This window comes from Brassica rapa, unplaced genomic scaffold (assembly GCF_000309985.2).
Source record: "Brassica rapa cultivar Chiifu-401-42 unplaced genomic scaffold, CAAS_Brap_v3.01 Scaffold0423, whole genome shotgun sequence".
NCBI classification, from domain to species: Eukaryota; Viridiplantae; Streptophyta; class Magnoliopsida; order Brassicales; family Brassicaceae; genus Brassica; species Brassica rapa.
In genome coordinates, this window is record NW_022610365.1 from 47008 (window position 1) to 66976 (window position 19969).

Consider the following 19969-nt stretch of genomic DNA (forward strand, 5'->3'; position numbering starts at 1 on the left):
CTCAGCACCAGATATCAGCATCGATCGACAGGATGAGAGCGAAATCGCTCGATGGTAAGTCGCCGAGATCGACCGACGCGCACATAATCGCATATCGACCGCCGACGAGACGTCAACATCGCTCGACATGGACAACCACACGACGATCGATGTAACATATTTCCATCGATCGATATCTACTCCGGTCAGATGTATCTTCTCTACTTGTTACATTTCGTACATCAAGAACTATTTCATCTTAACTCCGACTGAGTTACACTGGGATAGTGTAATTTAAGTCTGGGGGGAGATTTACAGATATAATTTATTTTATTCTTATATAAAAGGAATTTTAATAAATTATGCTTAGCTATTGAAAATAAGGACTATAATCTTATATAGATTTAAACTTGAATATCTAACCAATCTTTAGCACCATTTTAGATTTACTGATTGCATATAGCACTATAGATGCTAAAGCAGATCAACCTATCAACTACACACTTGCCTTGAAACGTATGAGGCAACCAAAGCTGATTTCCAACACTAAACCTGACATAACCGCTTGTCTTGGGGCTTGGTATACATGGGATCAGATTCTTCAGACAAGTCTGGAAGGTAACGCCTGGTGTAGATTACTTATCACATTTTCTCTCTCTAAATTTCGACCCTAGAATAGTTAGTGAGTATAAAAAAAGAAAAAAATAAAAAATAAAAAATAAAAATAAGATCTATTGTTTACTTAGGATGAGTCTGAACAGGACTTGGTGGCTAAAACCATCAAGGCTTGATTCATAAAGACTCCAATAAAAGAGTTTGAAACGGGACTTGCAGGCGGCAATCTTCAAGGCTCGCTTTCGCAAATAACTCTTGGATATAGGTCAAAAAGAAGTGAACAGAACTTGGTGGCAACCACCATTAAGTTTTGATTCATGGAAGCCTGTCCAATCTTGGTCACTGATCCTGCAATGGAAGCAGACTTTGACTCAAGAGAGAAAATTAGAGAGAGAGAAACTAGGAACTAACTTTTACCTGCAGATCCAGATACTTGTCTGAAATCCTTGCATCCTATGATCGATACTCCCAAGGTAAAGCATTCACTTTATATTTATGCTAAGAAATGAAGTCAGTAGAGGGGATGTCAGACATGAATTGATGAGTTGTGTTATGTTAGAAATGGTTGCTAAGCTAGGATATTGCATAGTGTGCTTCTGTGATTAAGACTTTTTAAATGTGGTTGCAAAATTGTTGAGGAAGAGATTTCTTGCTTTAAAATCTTAAGTCACTAATATTTTCAAACCTCTTTCAGAGAGACTGCCTGTATGTTTTGCTTGAGGACAAGCAAAAGGGTAAGTCTAGGGGAGTTGATATACATTGGATTTGACCCGTTTTCATCCATGGTATACAGGTGTTTTACTATATATATATCTATGTTTTCTACTCTTCTAGGTATGTTTTCAGGTTCAGGTGCATTTCGGAGTAAAGCTATGACTTTGGAGCATTTTGGAGCTTAAAGGACATATCACCCGAGCTGACCACGTAGAGGTCGACGAGAGGAAGAACAATCGATCGATGCGCATCAGTGCTATCGATCGACACCAGGAGGTGCCTCGACAGATGAAGATTAATATCGATCGATGTACACAAGTACCATCGATCGATGTCGAGACATCAGACACGCGACATTTTGGATTCAGCAGACTTAAAACCCAAGACCAAGCCAAATTACGAAATTGCCCTGACGAGTTTTTAACCTAGTAGATTATATACTGCCTAAGTGTTTTTGACAGCAGAGATACCTTTTTTGTTGCAAGTTTTACTTTGAGAGAAAAGAGAGTTTTTGGGAGAGAAGATCACTTGTGATTGGAACTCCTTGTTATCATTTCTTTTCATCTATACTATGAGTTTCTATTTCTTCATTGTTATGAATTGCTTTGCTATGTCTGAGTAGTTCAATTATTAGATCCAGGGTTCAGATAGGTTTGTGGGATTAGCCCCAAACTATAGATCTGCCTTGTTGTGATATTCATGATAGATTTGTATTCATTGCTTGTTTTAGCCTTGCTAACTAGAACTTGATCATAGGATTGCATATTCAAGCACCCTTGTTATCCCATCCTGACATCTATCTATATATTAGGACTGCTAGAGAGGGCTAATCGCCAATTTAGTATCTTAGTAGGGCATATCATACTCGCGCATAGGCCTGGCTAGAACCCGTTGATCGATGTCCTCAGCTGACTATCGATCGACGTTGGAAATGGTGTATCGGTCGACGTCCCAATAGGACCATCGATCGACACTCTCTCGTTGTCGACATACTAACTGTTGAGACATGAGATCTAGCCTGTTAACCAGTGAAACATGCGACAGCTGATCACTGAGTTAGGCGATTGAGCTCTAATATATCATGCATGCAACAAATAGGCATCTATAGGTATTATAATCTCCAACACCTGAATAGTGGCCCTGCATCTAATATCATTTCCAACCAAGTTACATTTACTAGTTACTTCGCTTGTTACTATTGCTATTTCATTTAAACATTTACAAACTCTTAGAATTAATTAACACAAGATTTAATTGTTCCCTAGCTCCTTGTGGATTCGATCCCTAAGTACTACATCTGAACCTCTTTTGATGAGAGTAACACTCCTTAGGGTAATTTGAGTGGTATCAACCAACGTGCTGATATGTGTACTTATGGACAGCCACAGACGTCATGTGTGTGCTGACGAGACACACGGACACACAGGGACAGCCATAGACGTCCTGTGTGTGCTGACGGACACACACAGACGTCCTGTGTGTGCTGACGGACACCCACGGACGTCATGTGTGTCCTGTGTGTGCTGATGGACACACAGGGACGTCCTGTGTGTGCTGATGGACACCCACGGACGTCCTGTGTGTCTTGACAGACACACACAGACACACACGGACAGCCACAGACGTCCTATATGTGCTGACGGACAGCCACAGACGTCCTGTGTGTGCTGGCGGACACCCACGGACGTCCTGTGTGTACTGAACAGATAGCCCACGTGGGCCAAAATCACCCGAACAGTCCACGGGAAGGTTCAGCGTGCTGAGTCCAAGGACCAACGTGCTGATATGTGTACTGATGGACAGCCACGGACGTCCTGTGTGTGCTGACGAGACATACGGATGTCCTGTGTGTGCTTACGAGACACACGGACACACACGAACACACACGAACAGCCACAGACGTGCTGTGTGTGCTGACGGACATACACGGACATCCTGTTTGTGCTGACTGACACCCACAGACGTCCTGTGTGTACTGAACAGACAGTCCACGTGGGCCAAAATCACCCGAACAGTCCACGGGAAGGGCCAGCGTGCTGAGTCCAAGGACCAGCTTGTTGATATGTGTACTAATGGACAGCCACGGATGACCTGTGTGTAGTTACGGACACACACGGACACACACAGACAGCCACGGACGTCCTGTGTGTGCTGACGGACACACAGGGACGTCCTGTGTGTGCTGATGGAAACCCACAGACGTCTTGTGTGTGCTGACGGACACACACAGACACACACGAACAGCCACGGACGTCCTGTGTGTGCTGACGGACAGCCATAGATGTCCTGTGTATGCTGGCGGACTCCCACGGACGTCCTGTGTGTACTGAACAGACAGCCAACGTGGGCCAAAATCTGCCAAACAGTCCACGGGAAGGGCCAGCGTGCTGAGTCCAAGGACCAACGTGCTGATATGTGTACTGATGGATAGCCACTGACGTCCTGTGTTTGGTGACAGACACACACTGACAAACACAGACACACACGGACAGCCACGGACGTCCTGTGTGTGCTGGCGGACACCCACGGACGTCCTGTGTGTACTGAACAGACAGCCCACGAGGGCTAAAATCACCCGAACAGTACACGGGAAGGGTCAGCGTGATGAGTCCAAGGACCAACGTGCTGATATATGACTGATGGACAGCCACGGACGAACTGTGTGTGCTGAAAGACACACACGGACAAACACGGACAGCCACGGACGTCATGTGTGTGCTGACGGACACACACAGACGTCCTGTGTTTGCTGACGGACACCCATGGACGTCCTGTGTGTACTGAACAGACAGCCCACGTGGGCCATTATCACCCGAACTGTCACGCCCCCAATCCTGAGTAGAATTGTTGGGACGACCATGGTTCGAGGAAACTTGCAAGTCAGTCTTAGGACATCAAGGCAAGCGTTCCATGGTTGAGAAAGAAGGTTAAGGACATAAGGAAACTTAGACTTAACCTTATACAAGCTAAGAGACAGCTAGGATGAGTAAGACGGTAGCTGGACGAAGTGGACGAGTAGCTCGGCCAGCTCAATGAAGCTAGGTTCTGTTCACTCCAGCTCAGTCCCTACTAAGTCAGCTCCACTAGCTGGAGTACTAGCTCACTCAGCTGAGGCAGCTGAGAGTCAGCTCATCTCAGTTAGACGGACTGTCCGGGCTTTAGGCCGATGGTCCGGGTCCGGGTCAGTGTCCGGCCATGAGGCCATGGGCTGTTGGGTCTTTGGACAAGGCCGTGGGCTAAGTACAGGAGGCCTGGGGCGTGGGTTGGGCTTGTGACCGACCCCAAACCCAATCAGAAAGGGCGAAGGGATGCAAGTGGCCGAAAGGGGACAACCTTTGGCCGATGGTGCCCATTCGCTAGCAAGTCGTGCCTGTTCGTGGGGCAAGACTTACCCCCTCGTTTTCTATAAATATGGGGGCTCTCTGGTCGATTTCATTATCCAATTCCAGAGTAAAATACTCAGAGAAAAACGTAGAGAGAAAGAAAGAGAGAAAGAGAGAGTTCCGGCCAAGAGAAAGGCCGATTGTGGTGGTGTTGTGTTCCGGCGACTGATCGTTTGAGAACTAACCCCGGTCAAGAATGGGAGAGCAAGACAAGGAGAAGAGCATGGAGAACCCAGAAGTGGTTCACAAGGTATGTGATGGGCTGTGGCTCCATCAGACCGAACGGACGGTCCATGCGACCGCACCGCGGCTCTGCTCGGTTCCTAAGTACCATCCGGCTCTCCTTATCTGTTTCAATTCGTTTCTCTTCTCTTCTCTCTGGTTAAACACGAAAGGTTGTGTTGGTTGAGTCCAAGGGACACGTCCCTAGGCTTTGGCCGAACATAATCAAACCGCTAGCCTAGACACCGGTCGGTTAGTCGGATGATCCGATCGCACCAAGACTGGGCGGTTAGGACGAACGGTTGGGAATGACCCAAAGGGCACGAGTTGTCAAGAGTCATGAGTGTCCAAAGGTTGTTAGTTGCCAAAGGGTGTCAGTGACCAAAAGGTACGAGATACCAAAGGTTACGAACATCAAAAGGTACGAAGACCAAGAGGCATGATTGGCCAAAGGGTGCATGTTCCAAACGGTGTCCTGTGTGTGCTGACGGACACACACATACACACACGGACAGCCCCGGACATCCTGTGTGTGCTGACGGACACACACAGACACACACGGACAGCCCCGGACTTCCTGTGTGTGCTGACGGACACACACGGACGTCCTGTGTGTGCTGACGGACACCCACGGACGTCCTGTGTGTACTGCACAGACAGCCCACGTGGGCCAAAATCACCCGAATAGTCCGAGGGAAGGGTCAGCGTGCTGAGTCCAACGACCAACGTGCTGATATGTGTACTGATGGACAGCCACGGACGTCCTGTGTGTGCTGATGGACACACACGGACAGCCACGGACGTCCTGTGTGTGCTAACGGAAACCCACGGACGTCCTGTGTGTGCTGACGGACACCCACAGATGTCCTATGTGTGCTGACGGACACACACGGACAGCCTTGGACGTCATGTGTGTGCTGACGGATAGCCACAGACAGCCATGGACGACCTGTTTGTGCTGGCGGACACCCACGGACGTCCTGTGTGTACTGAACAGACAGCCCACGTGGGCCAAAATCACCCGAATAGTCCATGGGAAGGGTCAGCGTGCTGAGTCCAACGACCAGCGTGCTGATATGTGTACTGATGGACAGCCACAGACGTCATGTGTGTGCTGACGGACACACACGGACAGCCACGGACGTCCTGTGTGTGCTGACAGACACCCACGGACGTCCTGTGTGTGCTGGCGGACACCCACGGACATCCTGTGTGTACTGAACACACAGCCCACGTGGGCCAAAATCTCCCAAACAATCCACGGGATAGGGTCAGCGTGCTGAGTCCAAGGACCAACGTGCTGATATGTGTACTGATGGACAGCCATGGACGTCATGTGTGTGCTGACGTACACACACGGACACACAGAGACAGCCACAGACGTCCTTTGTGTGCTGACGGACACACACGGACGTCCTGTGTGTGCTGACGGACACCCACGGACGTCCTGTGTGTACTGAACAGACAGCCCACATGGGCCAAAATCACCTGAACCGTCCACGGGAAGGGTCAGCGTGCTGAGTCCAAGGACCAACGTGCTGATATGTGTACTGATGGACAGCCACGAACGTCCTGTGTGTGCTGACGGACACACACGGACAGCCACGAACGTCCTGTGTGTGCTGACGGACACCCACGGACGTCCTGTGTGTGCTGATGGACACCCACAGATGTCCTATGTGTGCTGATGGACACACACGGACAGCCACGGACGTCATGTGTGTGCTGACGGATAGCCACAGACAGCCACGGACGACCTGTGTGTGTGGGCGGACACCCACGGACGTCTTGTGTGTACTGAACAGACAGCCCACGTGGGCCAAAATCACCCGAATATTCCATGGGAAGGGTCAGCGTGCTGAGTCAAACGACCAACGTGCTGATATGTGTACTGATGGACAGCCACAGACGTCCTGTGTGTGCTGACGGACACACACAGACACACACGGGCACACACGGACAGCCACGGACGTCCTGTGTGTGCTGACGGATACCCACGGACGTCCTCTGTGTGCTGACGGACACCCACGGACATCCTGTGTGTACTGACCAAACAGCCCACGTGGGCCAAAATCTCACAAACAGTCCACGGTATAGGGTCAGCGTGCTGAGTCCAAGGAACAACGTGCTGATATGTGTATTGATGGACAGCCATGGACGTCATGTGTGTGCTGATGTACACACACGAACACACACAGACAGCCATAGACGTCCTTTGTGTGCTGACGGACACACACGGACGTCCTGTGTGTGCTGACGGACACCCACGGACGTCCTGTGTGTACTGAACAGACAGCCCACGTGGGCCAAAATCACCCAAACAGTCCACGGGAAGGGCCAGCGTGCTGAGTCCAAGGACCAACGTGCTGATATATGTACAGATGGACAGCCACGGACGTCATGTGTGTGTTGACGGACACAGACGGACACACACGGACAGCAACGGACGTCCTGTGTGTGCTGGCAGACACCCACGGACGTCCGGTGTGTACTGACCAGACAGCCCACGTGGGCCAAAATCACCCGAACAGTGCACTGGAAGGGTCAGCGTGCTGAGTCCAAGGACCAACGTGCTGATATGTGTATTGATGGACAGCCACGGACATCCTGTGTGTGCTGACGGATACACACAGACATCCCCGGACGTCCTGTGTGTGCTGACGGACACACATGGACGTCCTGTGTGTGCTGACGGACACCCACAGACGTCCTGTGTGTACTGAACAGACAGCCCACGTGGGCCAAAATCTCCTGAACAGTCCACGGGATAGGGTCAGTGTGCTAAGTCCAAGGACCAACGTGCTGATATGTGTACTGATGGACAGCCATGGACGTCATGTGTGTGCTGACGTACACACACGAACACACAAAGACAGCCACGGACGTCCTTTGTGTGCTGACGGACACACACGGACGTCCTGTGTATGCTGACGGACACCCACAGACGTCATGTGTGTACTGAACAGACAGCCCACGTGGGCCAAAAACACCTAAACAGTCCACGGGAAGGGCCAGCGTGCTGAGTCCTAGGACCAGCGTGCTGATATGTGTACTGATGGACAGCCACAGACGTTCTGTTTGCTGACGGACACACACGGACGTCATGTGTGTGCTGACGGAAACACACGGACGTCCTGTGTGTGTTGACAGATAGCCACGAACGTCCTTTGTTTGCTGGCGGACACCCAGAGACACACACGGACACACACGGACAACCACAGACGTCCTCTGTGTGCTGACGGACACACAAGGACGTCCTGTGTGTGCTGACGGACACCCACGGACGTCCTATGTGTGTTGACGGACACACACGGACACACACGGACAGCCACAGACGTCATGTGTGTGCTGACAGATAGCCACAGACAGCCACGGACGACCTATGTGTGCTGGCGGACACCCATGGACGTCTTGTGTGTACTGAACAGACAGCCCACATGGGCCAAAATCACCCATACAGTCCACGGGAAAGGCCAGCGTGATGAGTCCAAGGCCAACGTGCTAATATGTGTACTGATAGACAGCCACAGACGTCCTGTATGTGCTGACGGACACAGACAGACACACACAGACAGCCACAGACGTCCTTTGTGTGCTGACGGACACACACGGACGTCATGTGTGTACTGACCAGACAGCCCACGTGGGCCAAAATCACCTGAACAGTGCACGGGAAGGGTCAGCGTGCTGAGTCCAAGGACCAACGTGCTGATATGTGTATTGATGGACAGCCACAGACATCCTGTGTGTGCTGATGGACACACATGGACATCCCCAGATGTCCTGTGTGTGCTGACGGACACCCACATACGTTCTGTGTGTACTGAACAGACAGCCCACGTGGGCCAAAATCTCTCGAACTGTCCACGGGATAGGGTCAGCGTGCTGCGTCCAAGGACCAACGTGCTGATATGTGTACTGATGGACAGCCATGGACGTCATATGTGTGCTGACGTACACACACAGACACACACAGAAAGCCACAGATGTCCTTTGCGTGCTGACGGAACGGACACACACACACAGCCACAGACGGCCTTTGTGTGCTGACGGACACACACGGACGTCCTGTGTGTGCTAATGGACACCCACAGACATCCTGTGTGCACTGAACAGACAGCCCACTTGGGCCAAAATCACCCAAACAGTCCACGGGAAGGGCCAGCGTGCTGATATGTGTACTGATGGACAGCCACAGAAGTTCTGTTTGCTGACGGACACACACGGACATCCTGTGTGTGCTGACGGACACACACGGACGTCATGTGTGTGTTGGCAGATAGCCACTGACAGCCACGAACGTCCTGTGTGTGCTGGCGGACACCCACATACATACACGGACAGCCACGGACGTCCTATGTGTGCTGATGGACAGCCACGGACGTCCTGTGTATGCTGGCGGACACCCACGGACGTCCTGTGTGTACTGAACAGACAGCCCCCGTGGGCCAAAATCACCCAAACAGTCCACGGGAAGGGCCAGCGTGCTGAGTCCAAGGATCAATGTGCGGATATGTGTACTGATGGACAGCCACAGACGTCATGTGTGTGCTGACAGACACATACAGACACACACGGACAGCCACGGACGTCCTGTGTGTGCTGACGAACACACATGGACACACACGGACAGCCACAGACGTCATGTGTGTGCTGACGGACAGCCACGGACAGCCACAGACGAACTGTGTGTGCTGGCGGACTCACGGACGTCTTGTGTGTACTGAACAGACAGCCCACATGGGCCAAAATCACCCAAACAGTCCACGGGAAGGGCCAGCGTGCTGAGTCCAAGGACCAACGTGCTAATATGTGTACTGACAGACAGCCACAGACGTCCTGTGTGTGCTGATGGACACAGACGTACACACACGGACAGCCATGGACATCCTGTGTGTGTTGGCGGACACCCACAGACGTCCTGTGTGTACTCAACAAAACAGCCCACGAGGGCCAAAATCACCCAAACAGTCCACGGGAAGGGTCAGCGTGCTGAGTCCAAGGACCAACGTGCTAATATGTGTACTGTTGGACAGCCACGGACGTCCTGTGTGTGCTGACGGACACTGATGTGATCATGGAAAGCACCAAGGACTGGAAGCATGAACCTGAACCTGAAGAGCTTGTAGCTGAGGATGCAACCTTGAAGAACATTTGGAAGCAAGAAGAAGGTCTTGAAGGGAGCTGGATCAATCAAGACACACTCACCACTATCCAAGCCATTTCTTTTTCTACATGATCATCAAATGAGCAAGTAGCATATGTGTGTTCTTTTTCCCTGTCTTTGGTTTTATCCCACTGGGTTTTCCAAAGATTGGTTTTTAATGAGGCCATATGTTACTTTCACATCTCTCATTTGATGATCCCGGTTTAGCGTATAATGCCTTATAAAACTTATGTCTTTCATTTTTATTTTTAAACAAAGGGAGCGTGTTCCTTTATTTCTTTTCTAGTTCCAAGAGCTTGTGCATGTACAAGTCTCTTCTATTTATATGTTTTGAAACCTATCAGTCAAAAACAAGCAATCTTTTTATCAAAAACCCTTTTCTCTCTTCTCTCTTGTCTTTGGCGAGTTGAAGTGTGTCTGGTGTGTAATATCCAGTCTGTTGGTGTGTAATATCCGACGCCCAAGGGCTTTAGAGAGGTGTGTCATATCCGATCTAAGCCTAGGAGTATCAAGAAGCCTTTCCGCAGCCTCTTGTGTCACCATTCGATCCACATACCTTGAGAAGCTTGAGTCTTTTGATTCGCTTCTGCAAGGATTATCCCATCTGTTCCAGAGCTTCATCCTAGGATCTCATTATGTGGTATCAGAGCAACTCTGGAAGGGAAGTTTTATGTTTTCCCTAAAGTTTTCGATTTGATCTGTTCATCTTCTTGTCCAGATTTGATCAGTCTTTGTTTCTGTTGTTGAAAACTGATAGATCTAAGTGTTTTGATCACGAATCTGTTTGTGTTCTTTCATATTCTTTTTGATTTCGTGGTTAATCTGTGATATGTTCATCTACTTCATAACTTTTGCTAGATCTGTTTATGTTTGATTCAAATCTGATCGATCTCAGCGTTATAAAGGTTTCTAAAAAGACTATTCATATTCATGTGGATTATGCTTTCGAGATTTCTAGATCCATAAGTTATTTGAGTTATTTGAGTCGATCTGATCTTATACTATTGAATCTGTGATTGTTGAATATCATATCATCATCTGTTGATTCTGATCTGTTTTGTTTAAATTTCGAAATTGATTTGAGAAGTTTAGATTTTTATTTCGATTTGAAATCTGTTTTTGTTACAAGTTGATTGTTTGTTTTCATTAGAACTTTTTACTGCTGTGTGTTGTCTCTTGTTTCAGGTACCATGGCAGGAGATCAGAAAGGAAAAATTACTAAGGATGAAAGGTTGATACTTGAAGCAATGACTACGAGAATGGAGAAGATGATGGACTCCAAACTTGAATCTTTTCGCCATGAGCTACATTCATCCAAGAATCAAAGGCAGAAAAGAACAAGAAAAGAAGAAATCAAGATGGCTGATTATGAGAAGAAAATCAGCAGCATTGACAAGGAGATTATTAACATCATCAAGCACTTAGACAAGCAGAAGAAGCTCCCAAAGAATCAAGAACCAGTTGCTACTGTCTCAGAACTCAATGATGCAGAACCAGACTCAGCTGCCCCAATTCAAGAAGCTCAAACCAAAACATCTATGGGAAAAGAAAAGGTTGAGAAAGAAGAAGAGTTTTCTCTGTTCTTACCTCACTCTGAATCTAATTTTCATAATTCCTTTGATGAACTAACTTGTCTTGAACCGGTGCAACCGAGTAGAATTGTTTCAGTGTCACAGGCTGCAAAAGAAGACTCAGCAGAAAAAGAACCAGAGAGTACAACACAAGAAGAACAACAGAAAAACTTGCAGACAGAATCAGCTCATGAATCTTTGTCTTATGATCTGCAAGAGCACTGTAAGGAGTTTAATATGGTTGCTTCTGTGCCTAGAATGTTTGTTAAAGTGAGTACTGAACACATAAAACGTTTTGGTCTTGATAAAGTAAAAGATTTTTGTGTTTCAAAATCTGTTTTTGATAACATGTTTAAATCTTTTAAAGTACTTAAACCAGAAATCATCTTTGATCAAAAACGTTTTCAAAATCAAAATAATAACATTTCTGGTCATATTCTAAGTTTTGATCATTTTGAAAAGGTTTTAGAGCTTGAATTGAAACAATCTGATTTCTGTTTGAAACCTTGTGATTCATTTGCTAGAACTGAAGAAAGGAGTTTTGTTACGAACTTCCATGTGCATCAACTGATCCTTGATAATTCTTTTGTTTCTGCTTATGTATTGAATGAACCTAAGAAGTTGCAGGAACCGAAATTGCATCAATCTGATTTTAGATTTAAATTTGTGAAATCTGCAAAGTTCTCTGAGTTTGAGCTTGATTGTTTGTGTGCTGAAAATGATTCTAAACATGTAGGTTGGTTGTTTGATGATATTCTAGTGTATAATACTTTCTTTGATAAACTTGCTGCACAATTGAAACTAGATATCACTGATTCTGAATGTGTGAACTTGAACCTTAATGATATTTGGGTCTACAATACTTCCTTTGATATGATAACACACTTGACTTGTCCAAAAAGGGCTGAGAAGTGTACAGGTAAAAAGAGGGGCTATACTGATGAGTCCTTGGCTAAGCTGGAGATGCAACAATCAAACCTTGGAAGCTGTCTAGCCGCCAGACTTGACATAGGAGCAGTTCGAGGATCATATCTCAACAACCACAAGGAATTAAGCAACAAAATCAACTGCAATGGAAACTACACTCATCAGGGTCTCACGTCGAATTGGAATCATGTCTGAAGCTTCTCTGATGAAAGAGTTATGGATTCTACAAGTCGGGTGATTCTGTGTTTGCTTTGTCTGAACTTTTCTGAGTTTAGAACATCTCAATACTATCTATGGCGACCAGGTGAGCATGCTAAGGTAACTAATCATGCTTTCAAGAGTTCTTTTATTGATTACACAGATATGATGCACTTGTTTTTGTCAAAAGAGTCATGTGCAGATTATATGGAAGCTTTGAAGCATGCAAAGACAAAGAACAAGAGTGAGGAAGACAAACGTTTCAAGCCGCCTGATCTAAGCCAGGAGAGACATCAGGACGTCACTTGCTTCATCCTCATCAAAGAATCACCTCCAGATGCAGCATACAAGCCAAAACCGAGAAAATACAACTTTGGGATAAAACTCTTACTCTATGATGATAACTTGTCTTGTTTCAATGTATCAGGTTTAAGTAATGCCTCAGGAGTGAGGAAAGCCAAATGTATCAGTTCCTTCTACCTAATAGAACCAGTCAGCAACAATGCCTATCAAAGAGACTTGCAAGGTAAGTATAATCTGATTATAAACTCTGATGTTACTGACTTGGTCCCTTCTATTGCAGGTAACACAAAAATTGAGGACAAATCTTTTTGAAGTGGGAGGGGATGATGTGATCATGGAAAGCACCAAGGTGATGATAGGAGTTTCAAGGCTCCTAATCAAATGTTGTAATATAAAGGATGTCAAACCAGTTCTAAGTGATTCTAAAGCAAAGGGAATGCAAGACCATGCTTAATCTAAGTGCTACCAAGTTGTGAGATGATTTTTGACTAGATTACTATCTAAATGCGAACAAAGGACAAAGCTTTCTTTCTTATGATGAAACAAGAGGACTCATTGGGCTAGGCATTTGATCTTGGGTGATGTAGATCGAATCTAGAGGTGGCAAGCTATCAATCAAACACTTTCCTTATGCCTAGACACTAAGCTAAACAAACTCTATCTATAGATGAATGTTCTTTTGGTAAAGCAACTCAAGCATCTAATCTCTTAGGTTGAATGTTACTAAATCAAACATGGAGATCAAGTCTAATAGCAATCTTAACTCCTTTAACAACTAATCTCTTAGGTAAAGCAAGCTAAAAGCATTGAAGAGTTGGTTCAGGCATTTCAACATACACCTTGTGGGCAGGAAATGCCTAGGGATCTATTTTAGTGTGATCATGACTAAAATAGCATTGAGAACCCTCATCAAGCAAGGAAATAAGTAAATCTAACACTAAACACCCTAGATCTTCTCTAATCACCCTTTATCACCCTAGCCCATGAATCCAAAGATGACTACTCACTACTCTTCATGATGAGCCCAAGAATCAAAGATGATTTGGTGCTAATCATGATTAGTGATCAAGATAATCCAATAACCACAAGAGAAAATGATTAACATAAGATCTTTCACCTAAAAGTTCTTTTGTGATTAGATAGAAAACAAGATCCTTCCCCTTTAGGGATTACAAGAGTATTTATATGTTTTTGGTAAACCTAATGGTTTACTTTAAAAAGTCTAAAATGCCCTTAAAAATATCTAAAATCAACTAAGTAAAAGACGCGACCCGGGTAGTAATCACGGGCGATAACCCGAGTTGGTTTCCCCGCGTTGGACCGTCGAGCAGCTCCGTTTCATACGCGCGGGTAATGGAACCAGCGGACTTCACCCCGCGTCAATCGTCGTTGCGTCTTCTTGGTTCGTGCGTGCGGGTAAGGGAACCCGCAGCCTTCACCCCGCATCAGACCGTCGACACTCTCTCTCTGTGCACGCGAGACACGATCCCGCGTTGCTCGACCCCGCGTGGAAGCTCCGGAATCGCCATCGGGAGTGGTCAGCCACGAGTTCTCCATCTCCACCGCAATACACGCCATCGTCGTCATCAACAAGTCGCAGCGCCGGAGTGCTTCTCGCCGTCGCAGCGCCGGAGTGCTTCTCGCCGTCGCAGCTATCAAGCTTCAATCGTCGTCTCTCCTCCGCCAAGCTTTCCACCGTAGCTCAAGCCGTGGTAACCGCCTCCGCCGTCGTGCTCGTCATCTTCTCGCAACGACCAAGAAGCTCGTGCTCTCCAATGGATACTTCTTCATTATTTGCAAGACCAGTCCCTGGCCTTTTGATTCTTTACAAATCGACCCAATACTTCGGAATGTGCAGAATAGACCTCACGAATTGACCCATAGACTTCAGATTGTGCAATCAAGACCCAACGAATATCCAGGATTTGCAATCTTGGTCCCTGCATTCTCGTGACCTTTCGTTTTTGCCCCATAAGTATCTGATTTGCAACAATAACCTTCCAGTGTAGCCCAAAACTTCCAATTTGACATTCCAAACCTTAATGCACATGAATGAACAAAAATATGCAATATAGACACCTAGATACAATCTAAAATGATCACAATAAGCTAAATATGAATCTAAAACCTATTAAAATCATGAGATATCAACTCCCCCACACTAGTCCTTTACTTGTCCACAAGTAAATTTTTAAAACAATCAAGAGGGAGATATTTAAAATTGGGAGCTTATAACCAAAAGAAACACTTTCTAGCCTTCAATATCACATCCCAAAGAAAACATAGCAAATAGCATGAGCAACTCCTTTATTATACTCTAACTTCTCTAGGCATATCCATACTCTTATGCCTCTACTCAAGTTGCAATACTCATCAACTAACAAGTTCTTTCAACCAGCTCTCACATTGATTCACACACACACACACAAGGTGAATTCTCATAAATGGGCACATGATCTCAATCATTTGGCTAGGTAAGCAATAATCTAATATGAATGAAAAGAAGGATTCAAATATTATTATTTTAAGGTGGTTATCACTCAAGAACAAGGAACTTGATCATTATGCAAAATTTATCTAAGATTAGAAGCAACTCATGCATACATAGATTTATTCTCATCATTCTATCCTTTTCCTAAGTGATTACAAGTTCTACCCTTTTATCATCATCTCAAAACCAAAATAAAACCCACTCACATCACTCACCCAATGAACAACTCTCTTTTTCTTTTGACTCAACCAACTAGGGACTTTAATTCATTTTCTTTACAACACTTAGCTCTAACTCTTTCTCATCTCCTTCCCCACCTTCTCTTTGATTCTTTTCCTCTTTTTTTTTTTCTTTTTTTTTTTAGGGGGGAGGTTCTTTTGTACATAATCTAGAGCTTCATACTTTCCTTTTTGTCCCTAGAGTTTTCTTTTCTATTGACACTCTTTTGTTCATCTCTCTCATTTTTCTCACTTTCCAAACCCAAGATATTAAAATTTAGATCACACAAACCCCTCTCACCATCCCTAAGTGCTAGCTCATTATGCTAGTAAGAGATGAGAATAAACATATGTCGCCTCCAATACTCTCAAGATTTTGCACATGACAAGCTATCAAAAGAGGCCTCACTCATGCAATTTAATGTTTGGTCTCAAAGAATGGCTAGGGTTGTAGGGTATGGAATGCCATTTGGGTTAACAAAGATTGATATAAAGGAATAAGATAACCCAAATGTGTATGAGATCCATGATCAAGTATGCAAATGCCCATATGCAAGAGATATTAAGTTCATTCAAGCCAAGTTAAGATTGGAGCTGATCTTAAGAACAATGCCAACATCAAGCAAGCAAACAAGTTTCAAGAAGAGTTTTCAAGGCTCGAAGCTTACAAGCTTTTTCAAAAGATGCTTAAGCTACTTGATATGTTTAGCTAGGATGTCAAATTGAGTTCTAGACATGTGTTCTTTACAAGGTTTCTTCAATGCATGAATGCAATCAAAATGCTTCTAGACTCAATCCTAAAGATGCAAATGATGCAACTAAATGCTTATTTTTGTGATTTTTGAAATTTTTTTAATTTTTGTGGGTTTTCTATGCAAATAATTATTTACAATGCAATGCATGAGACTTAATGACAAGTAGACAAAACAAAACACAATGTGAGATAGTAGACTCTCCCCCAAACTTACTTCACACAGTCTCTTGTGTGAGAATAAGCTCAAAGAAGAGATCTAAGGGAAAGAGATAAACATGAAAACTAAAAATTTACAAGGGTGGAATGCACTTACTTGAAGTTGGCTGTCATAAGAGAAGGGAAATGAAGAGGGAGGACTTGTTGTCACCTTGGAATTTTTGACATGACCTTTGGGAATTTGTTGAGAATTCCCCCAAACTTGTCCCTAAGCTTATTCAAACACACTTAAGAAAGAAAAAGATATATAAAAATATATACAAAGGATACCATGGGACTTCCTCCCAAGTGAGCTTGTTTTAAGTCTCTAGCTTGACTTTCCTTCCAATTGGCTAGTGAGGAGGAGGATCTTTCCCACCTTCAAGAGTGATGGTGAGGACTTGAGAGAGAAGCTCTTGAAGCTTGATTGGATCATTTTGGAGCTGAGGAGTGATGATGGCCCTTGCACTTGAGAATGGCTTAGACCTTCCCTTGCACTTTATTTTATACTCAATGGCCCCATCCTTAAGCTTCATTGGGTGAAGAGTGAGAGTGTGAAGAGTTTTATCAAGAGGTGAAGGATGAGGTTCTTTCACAATCTTCTTCTTGTCATGAGCAACCTTTGTAGCTCTACTCACCTCCTTCTTTTTAGCACTTTCCAAGTGCTCATCACACAGTTCTTTAGAAGACTCTCCAGCAAGACCTTCTTTATTAATACCAACCCCTTCAGCCTTGGTCTTCTCAATGGAGGATGCTCCACAAGTGATTGTTCCACAATACTCAGCATTCATCTTTGGAGATTGTAGTGGATAGGAGACAGCTTTGTTCACATTTAGGAGTGTGACCTTCTTGTTGGCAAAGTCTATGCAAGCTCCCACTGTTGTAAAGAATGGAGTGCCAAGGATCAATGGGACTCTCTTCTCAGTTGCCATCTTCAGAACAGTGAGGTCTATAGGAATTGTGCATGCTCCAATCTTCAAAGGGAAGTCCTTGATGAGACCAATAGGAGTTGTAGAAGAGGAATCTCCAAACTGTAGGGAAGATGTGTTTGGCTCCATGCTCTCAATCCCTAGGCTCTTCATCATCTTCATTGAGATCACATTTACACTTGCACCAGAATCAACAAGAGCATCATCAAAAGTGAACTTACCAAGGTTGCAAGGCAAGGTGAACATCCCTTGAGACTCAATCTTAGGGAGAAACTTTGGAGGGATTGGTGGATCAATCTTCATAATGGAGATGTCCAAAAGCTCAGCCACTTCAGCTTGGTGGTCTAGAATGTCATTGATGAGCATCATCTGGACATGAGCTTCACGCATACCCGAGATTTCTGGAAGCCTGACCCCAACATCACTAAGATTTTTTCTAAACTTAGAGAGCACATTCTTCTGAGCTTTGGTGAGAACTCTTTGGGGGAAAGGGAGTTGATCATAGGGTGATAGCTCAACCTTAGTTGCTTCCTCTAGCTTAACCTCTTTCAGCTTGTTGTCAGCCTTGTGCTCAGCTCTTTGCAGATTCGTTGCTTCAACCTTTGTGGCAGCATCTTTCACAATTTGTGCTTCAGCTGTGGCTACAACAAATCTCTCAACTTCCCCAAACTCAGTTCCACATACTAGTCTTTCAATCTCATCCTCCTCTTTCTCATGATCACTCAGCTCAATCTTTGGAGAAGTAGTGGAGAAGACAGCATTGCAAGACTCCTTGAGGTTCTTTTCTAGTTTTTCTGGTAAAGTCTTCTTGGAGGACGAAGGCATAGAAGCAACTTGATTCTCCAAAGCCTTGAGATGAGAGGCAAGTTACATGTACTTGTTGTTGAGGTCAGAATAGTTCTCATCAATCTTTGCATGGATGTTCTTGAACTCATAAATCATGGTCTTCTCATTTCTAGCCTGAAATTCCAAGAGTTGCTTGAACATAGAATCCACACTTGAATCTGGAGCTTGAGCTTGAGAAGAGCTTCCTTGAGTCTGAGGAGACTGGTTGGCTTGGTAACCTCCTTGCTGATTGTTGTAGAGTGGCCTTTGCTGGTAGTTGTTTTGGTACTGAAAGTTGGGCTCTTTCTTGTACCATGTGCCATTAGCATTGATGAAGCACAGCTCCTCTTGGCCTTCTAAACTATCAACCTCATTGATCACTGGAGGTGCCTCCTGTTTCTGGTCACCAACAAAGTTCATCTTTTCCTGCTTAGCCTTTTCTGCAAGAAGTAGATCCAACTTGGCTTGGAAAGACTTCAGCTCTTTCTTTGTCTGTTGATCATCACTTCTGTTGATCCTATCATGCTCCTCACTGTAGACTGAGTCACTCTTGGCCATGTTCTCTACCAGTTCTTCTGCTTCTTCCTCAGTTCTTCCCAAGAAGAAACCATTGCTGGCAGTATCAAGTCTGTTTCTGCACTGTGGTAGAGCTCCTTTATAGAAGGTACTAAGCAAATTCTCCTTGCTGAAACCATGATGAGGGCATTGAGACCAATAGCCCTTGAACCTCTCCCATGCTTCACTGAAGCTCTCTAGACCTTTCTGTTGAAACCCAGAGATTTCGTTCCTGATCTTAGCTGTCCTTGAAGTAGAGAAGAACTTGTCTAGGAAAACTCTCTTACACTCATCCCAAGTAGTGACAGTATCACTTGGAAGAGTCTTCTCCCATTGGTGTGCCTTGTCTCCCAAAGAGAAAGGGAATAGCTTCAGCTTGAAAGCATCTTCAGAAACACCATTTATCTTGGACAAGCCACAATACTTATCAAACTTGTACAAGTGATCAAAAGGGTCTTCAGCAGCAAGACCATGATACTTGTTGTTCTCTATGGTGTTGAGCAGTCCTGACTTGATCTCAAAGTTGTTGTTCTCCACAGCTGGTGCTCTGATTCCCAACCTATGACCATGAATGTGAGGTTGATCATAGGCTCCAATGGCTCTAGCTTGGCGCTGTGGATGTTTTGGCCTAAGGTTTGCAGCTCCTTGGGCCACTCCATCATGAGGCTGATTCTGATTGTGTTCCATTTCAAACTCCAATCTCTGAAAGTGAGCCTGAAAGAGAACCAGTAACAAAATAAAAGAAAAAGTGACTTAGTCTCAAGCAAGTGACTAAATCCCAATGTCACAATTAACCTAGAACTTGGCAACAACGCCAATTTGATATTAGGAGTTAACAAAATAAAAGAAAAAGTGACTTAGTCTCAAGCAAGTGACTAAATCCCAATGTCACAATTAACCTAGAACTTGGCAACGGCGCCAAT

The 19969-nt window shown here is 45.2% G+C and overlaps 1 protein-coding gene and 1 non-coding gene across 2 annotated transcripts; one reads left to right on the plus strand and one right to left on the minus strand.

Annotated features, from left to right (window-relative positions):
- Positions 1-17090: 17090 nt before the first annotated feature.
- On the minus strand, positions 17091-18491 carry LOC117130381. The gene has a single exon (XM_033283267.1). The coding sequence runs from the start codon at positions 18489-18491 to the stop codon at positions 17091-17093; it is 1401 nt and encodes a 466-aa protein (XP_033139158.1).
- Positions 18492-19179: 688 nt separating this feature from the next.
- On the plus strand, positions 19180-19286 carry LOC117130382. Its single transcript, XR_004453798.1, has one exon. It is a non-coding gene; the product is annotated as a small nucleolar RNA R71 (small nucleolar RNA).
- Positions 19287-19969: the final 683 nt, after the last annotated feature.

Bases quoted from the DNA above. Each gene is read 5' to 3' on its own strand.
- LOC117130381 (XM_033283267.1), bottom strand. From the start codon at position 18,491: ATGCCTTCGTCCTCCAAGAAGACTTTACCAGAAAAACTAGAAAAGAAC.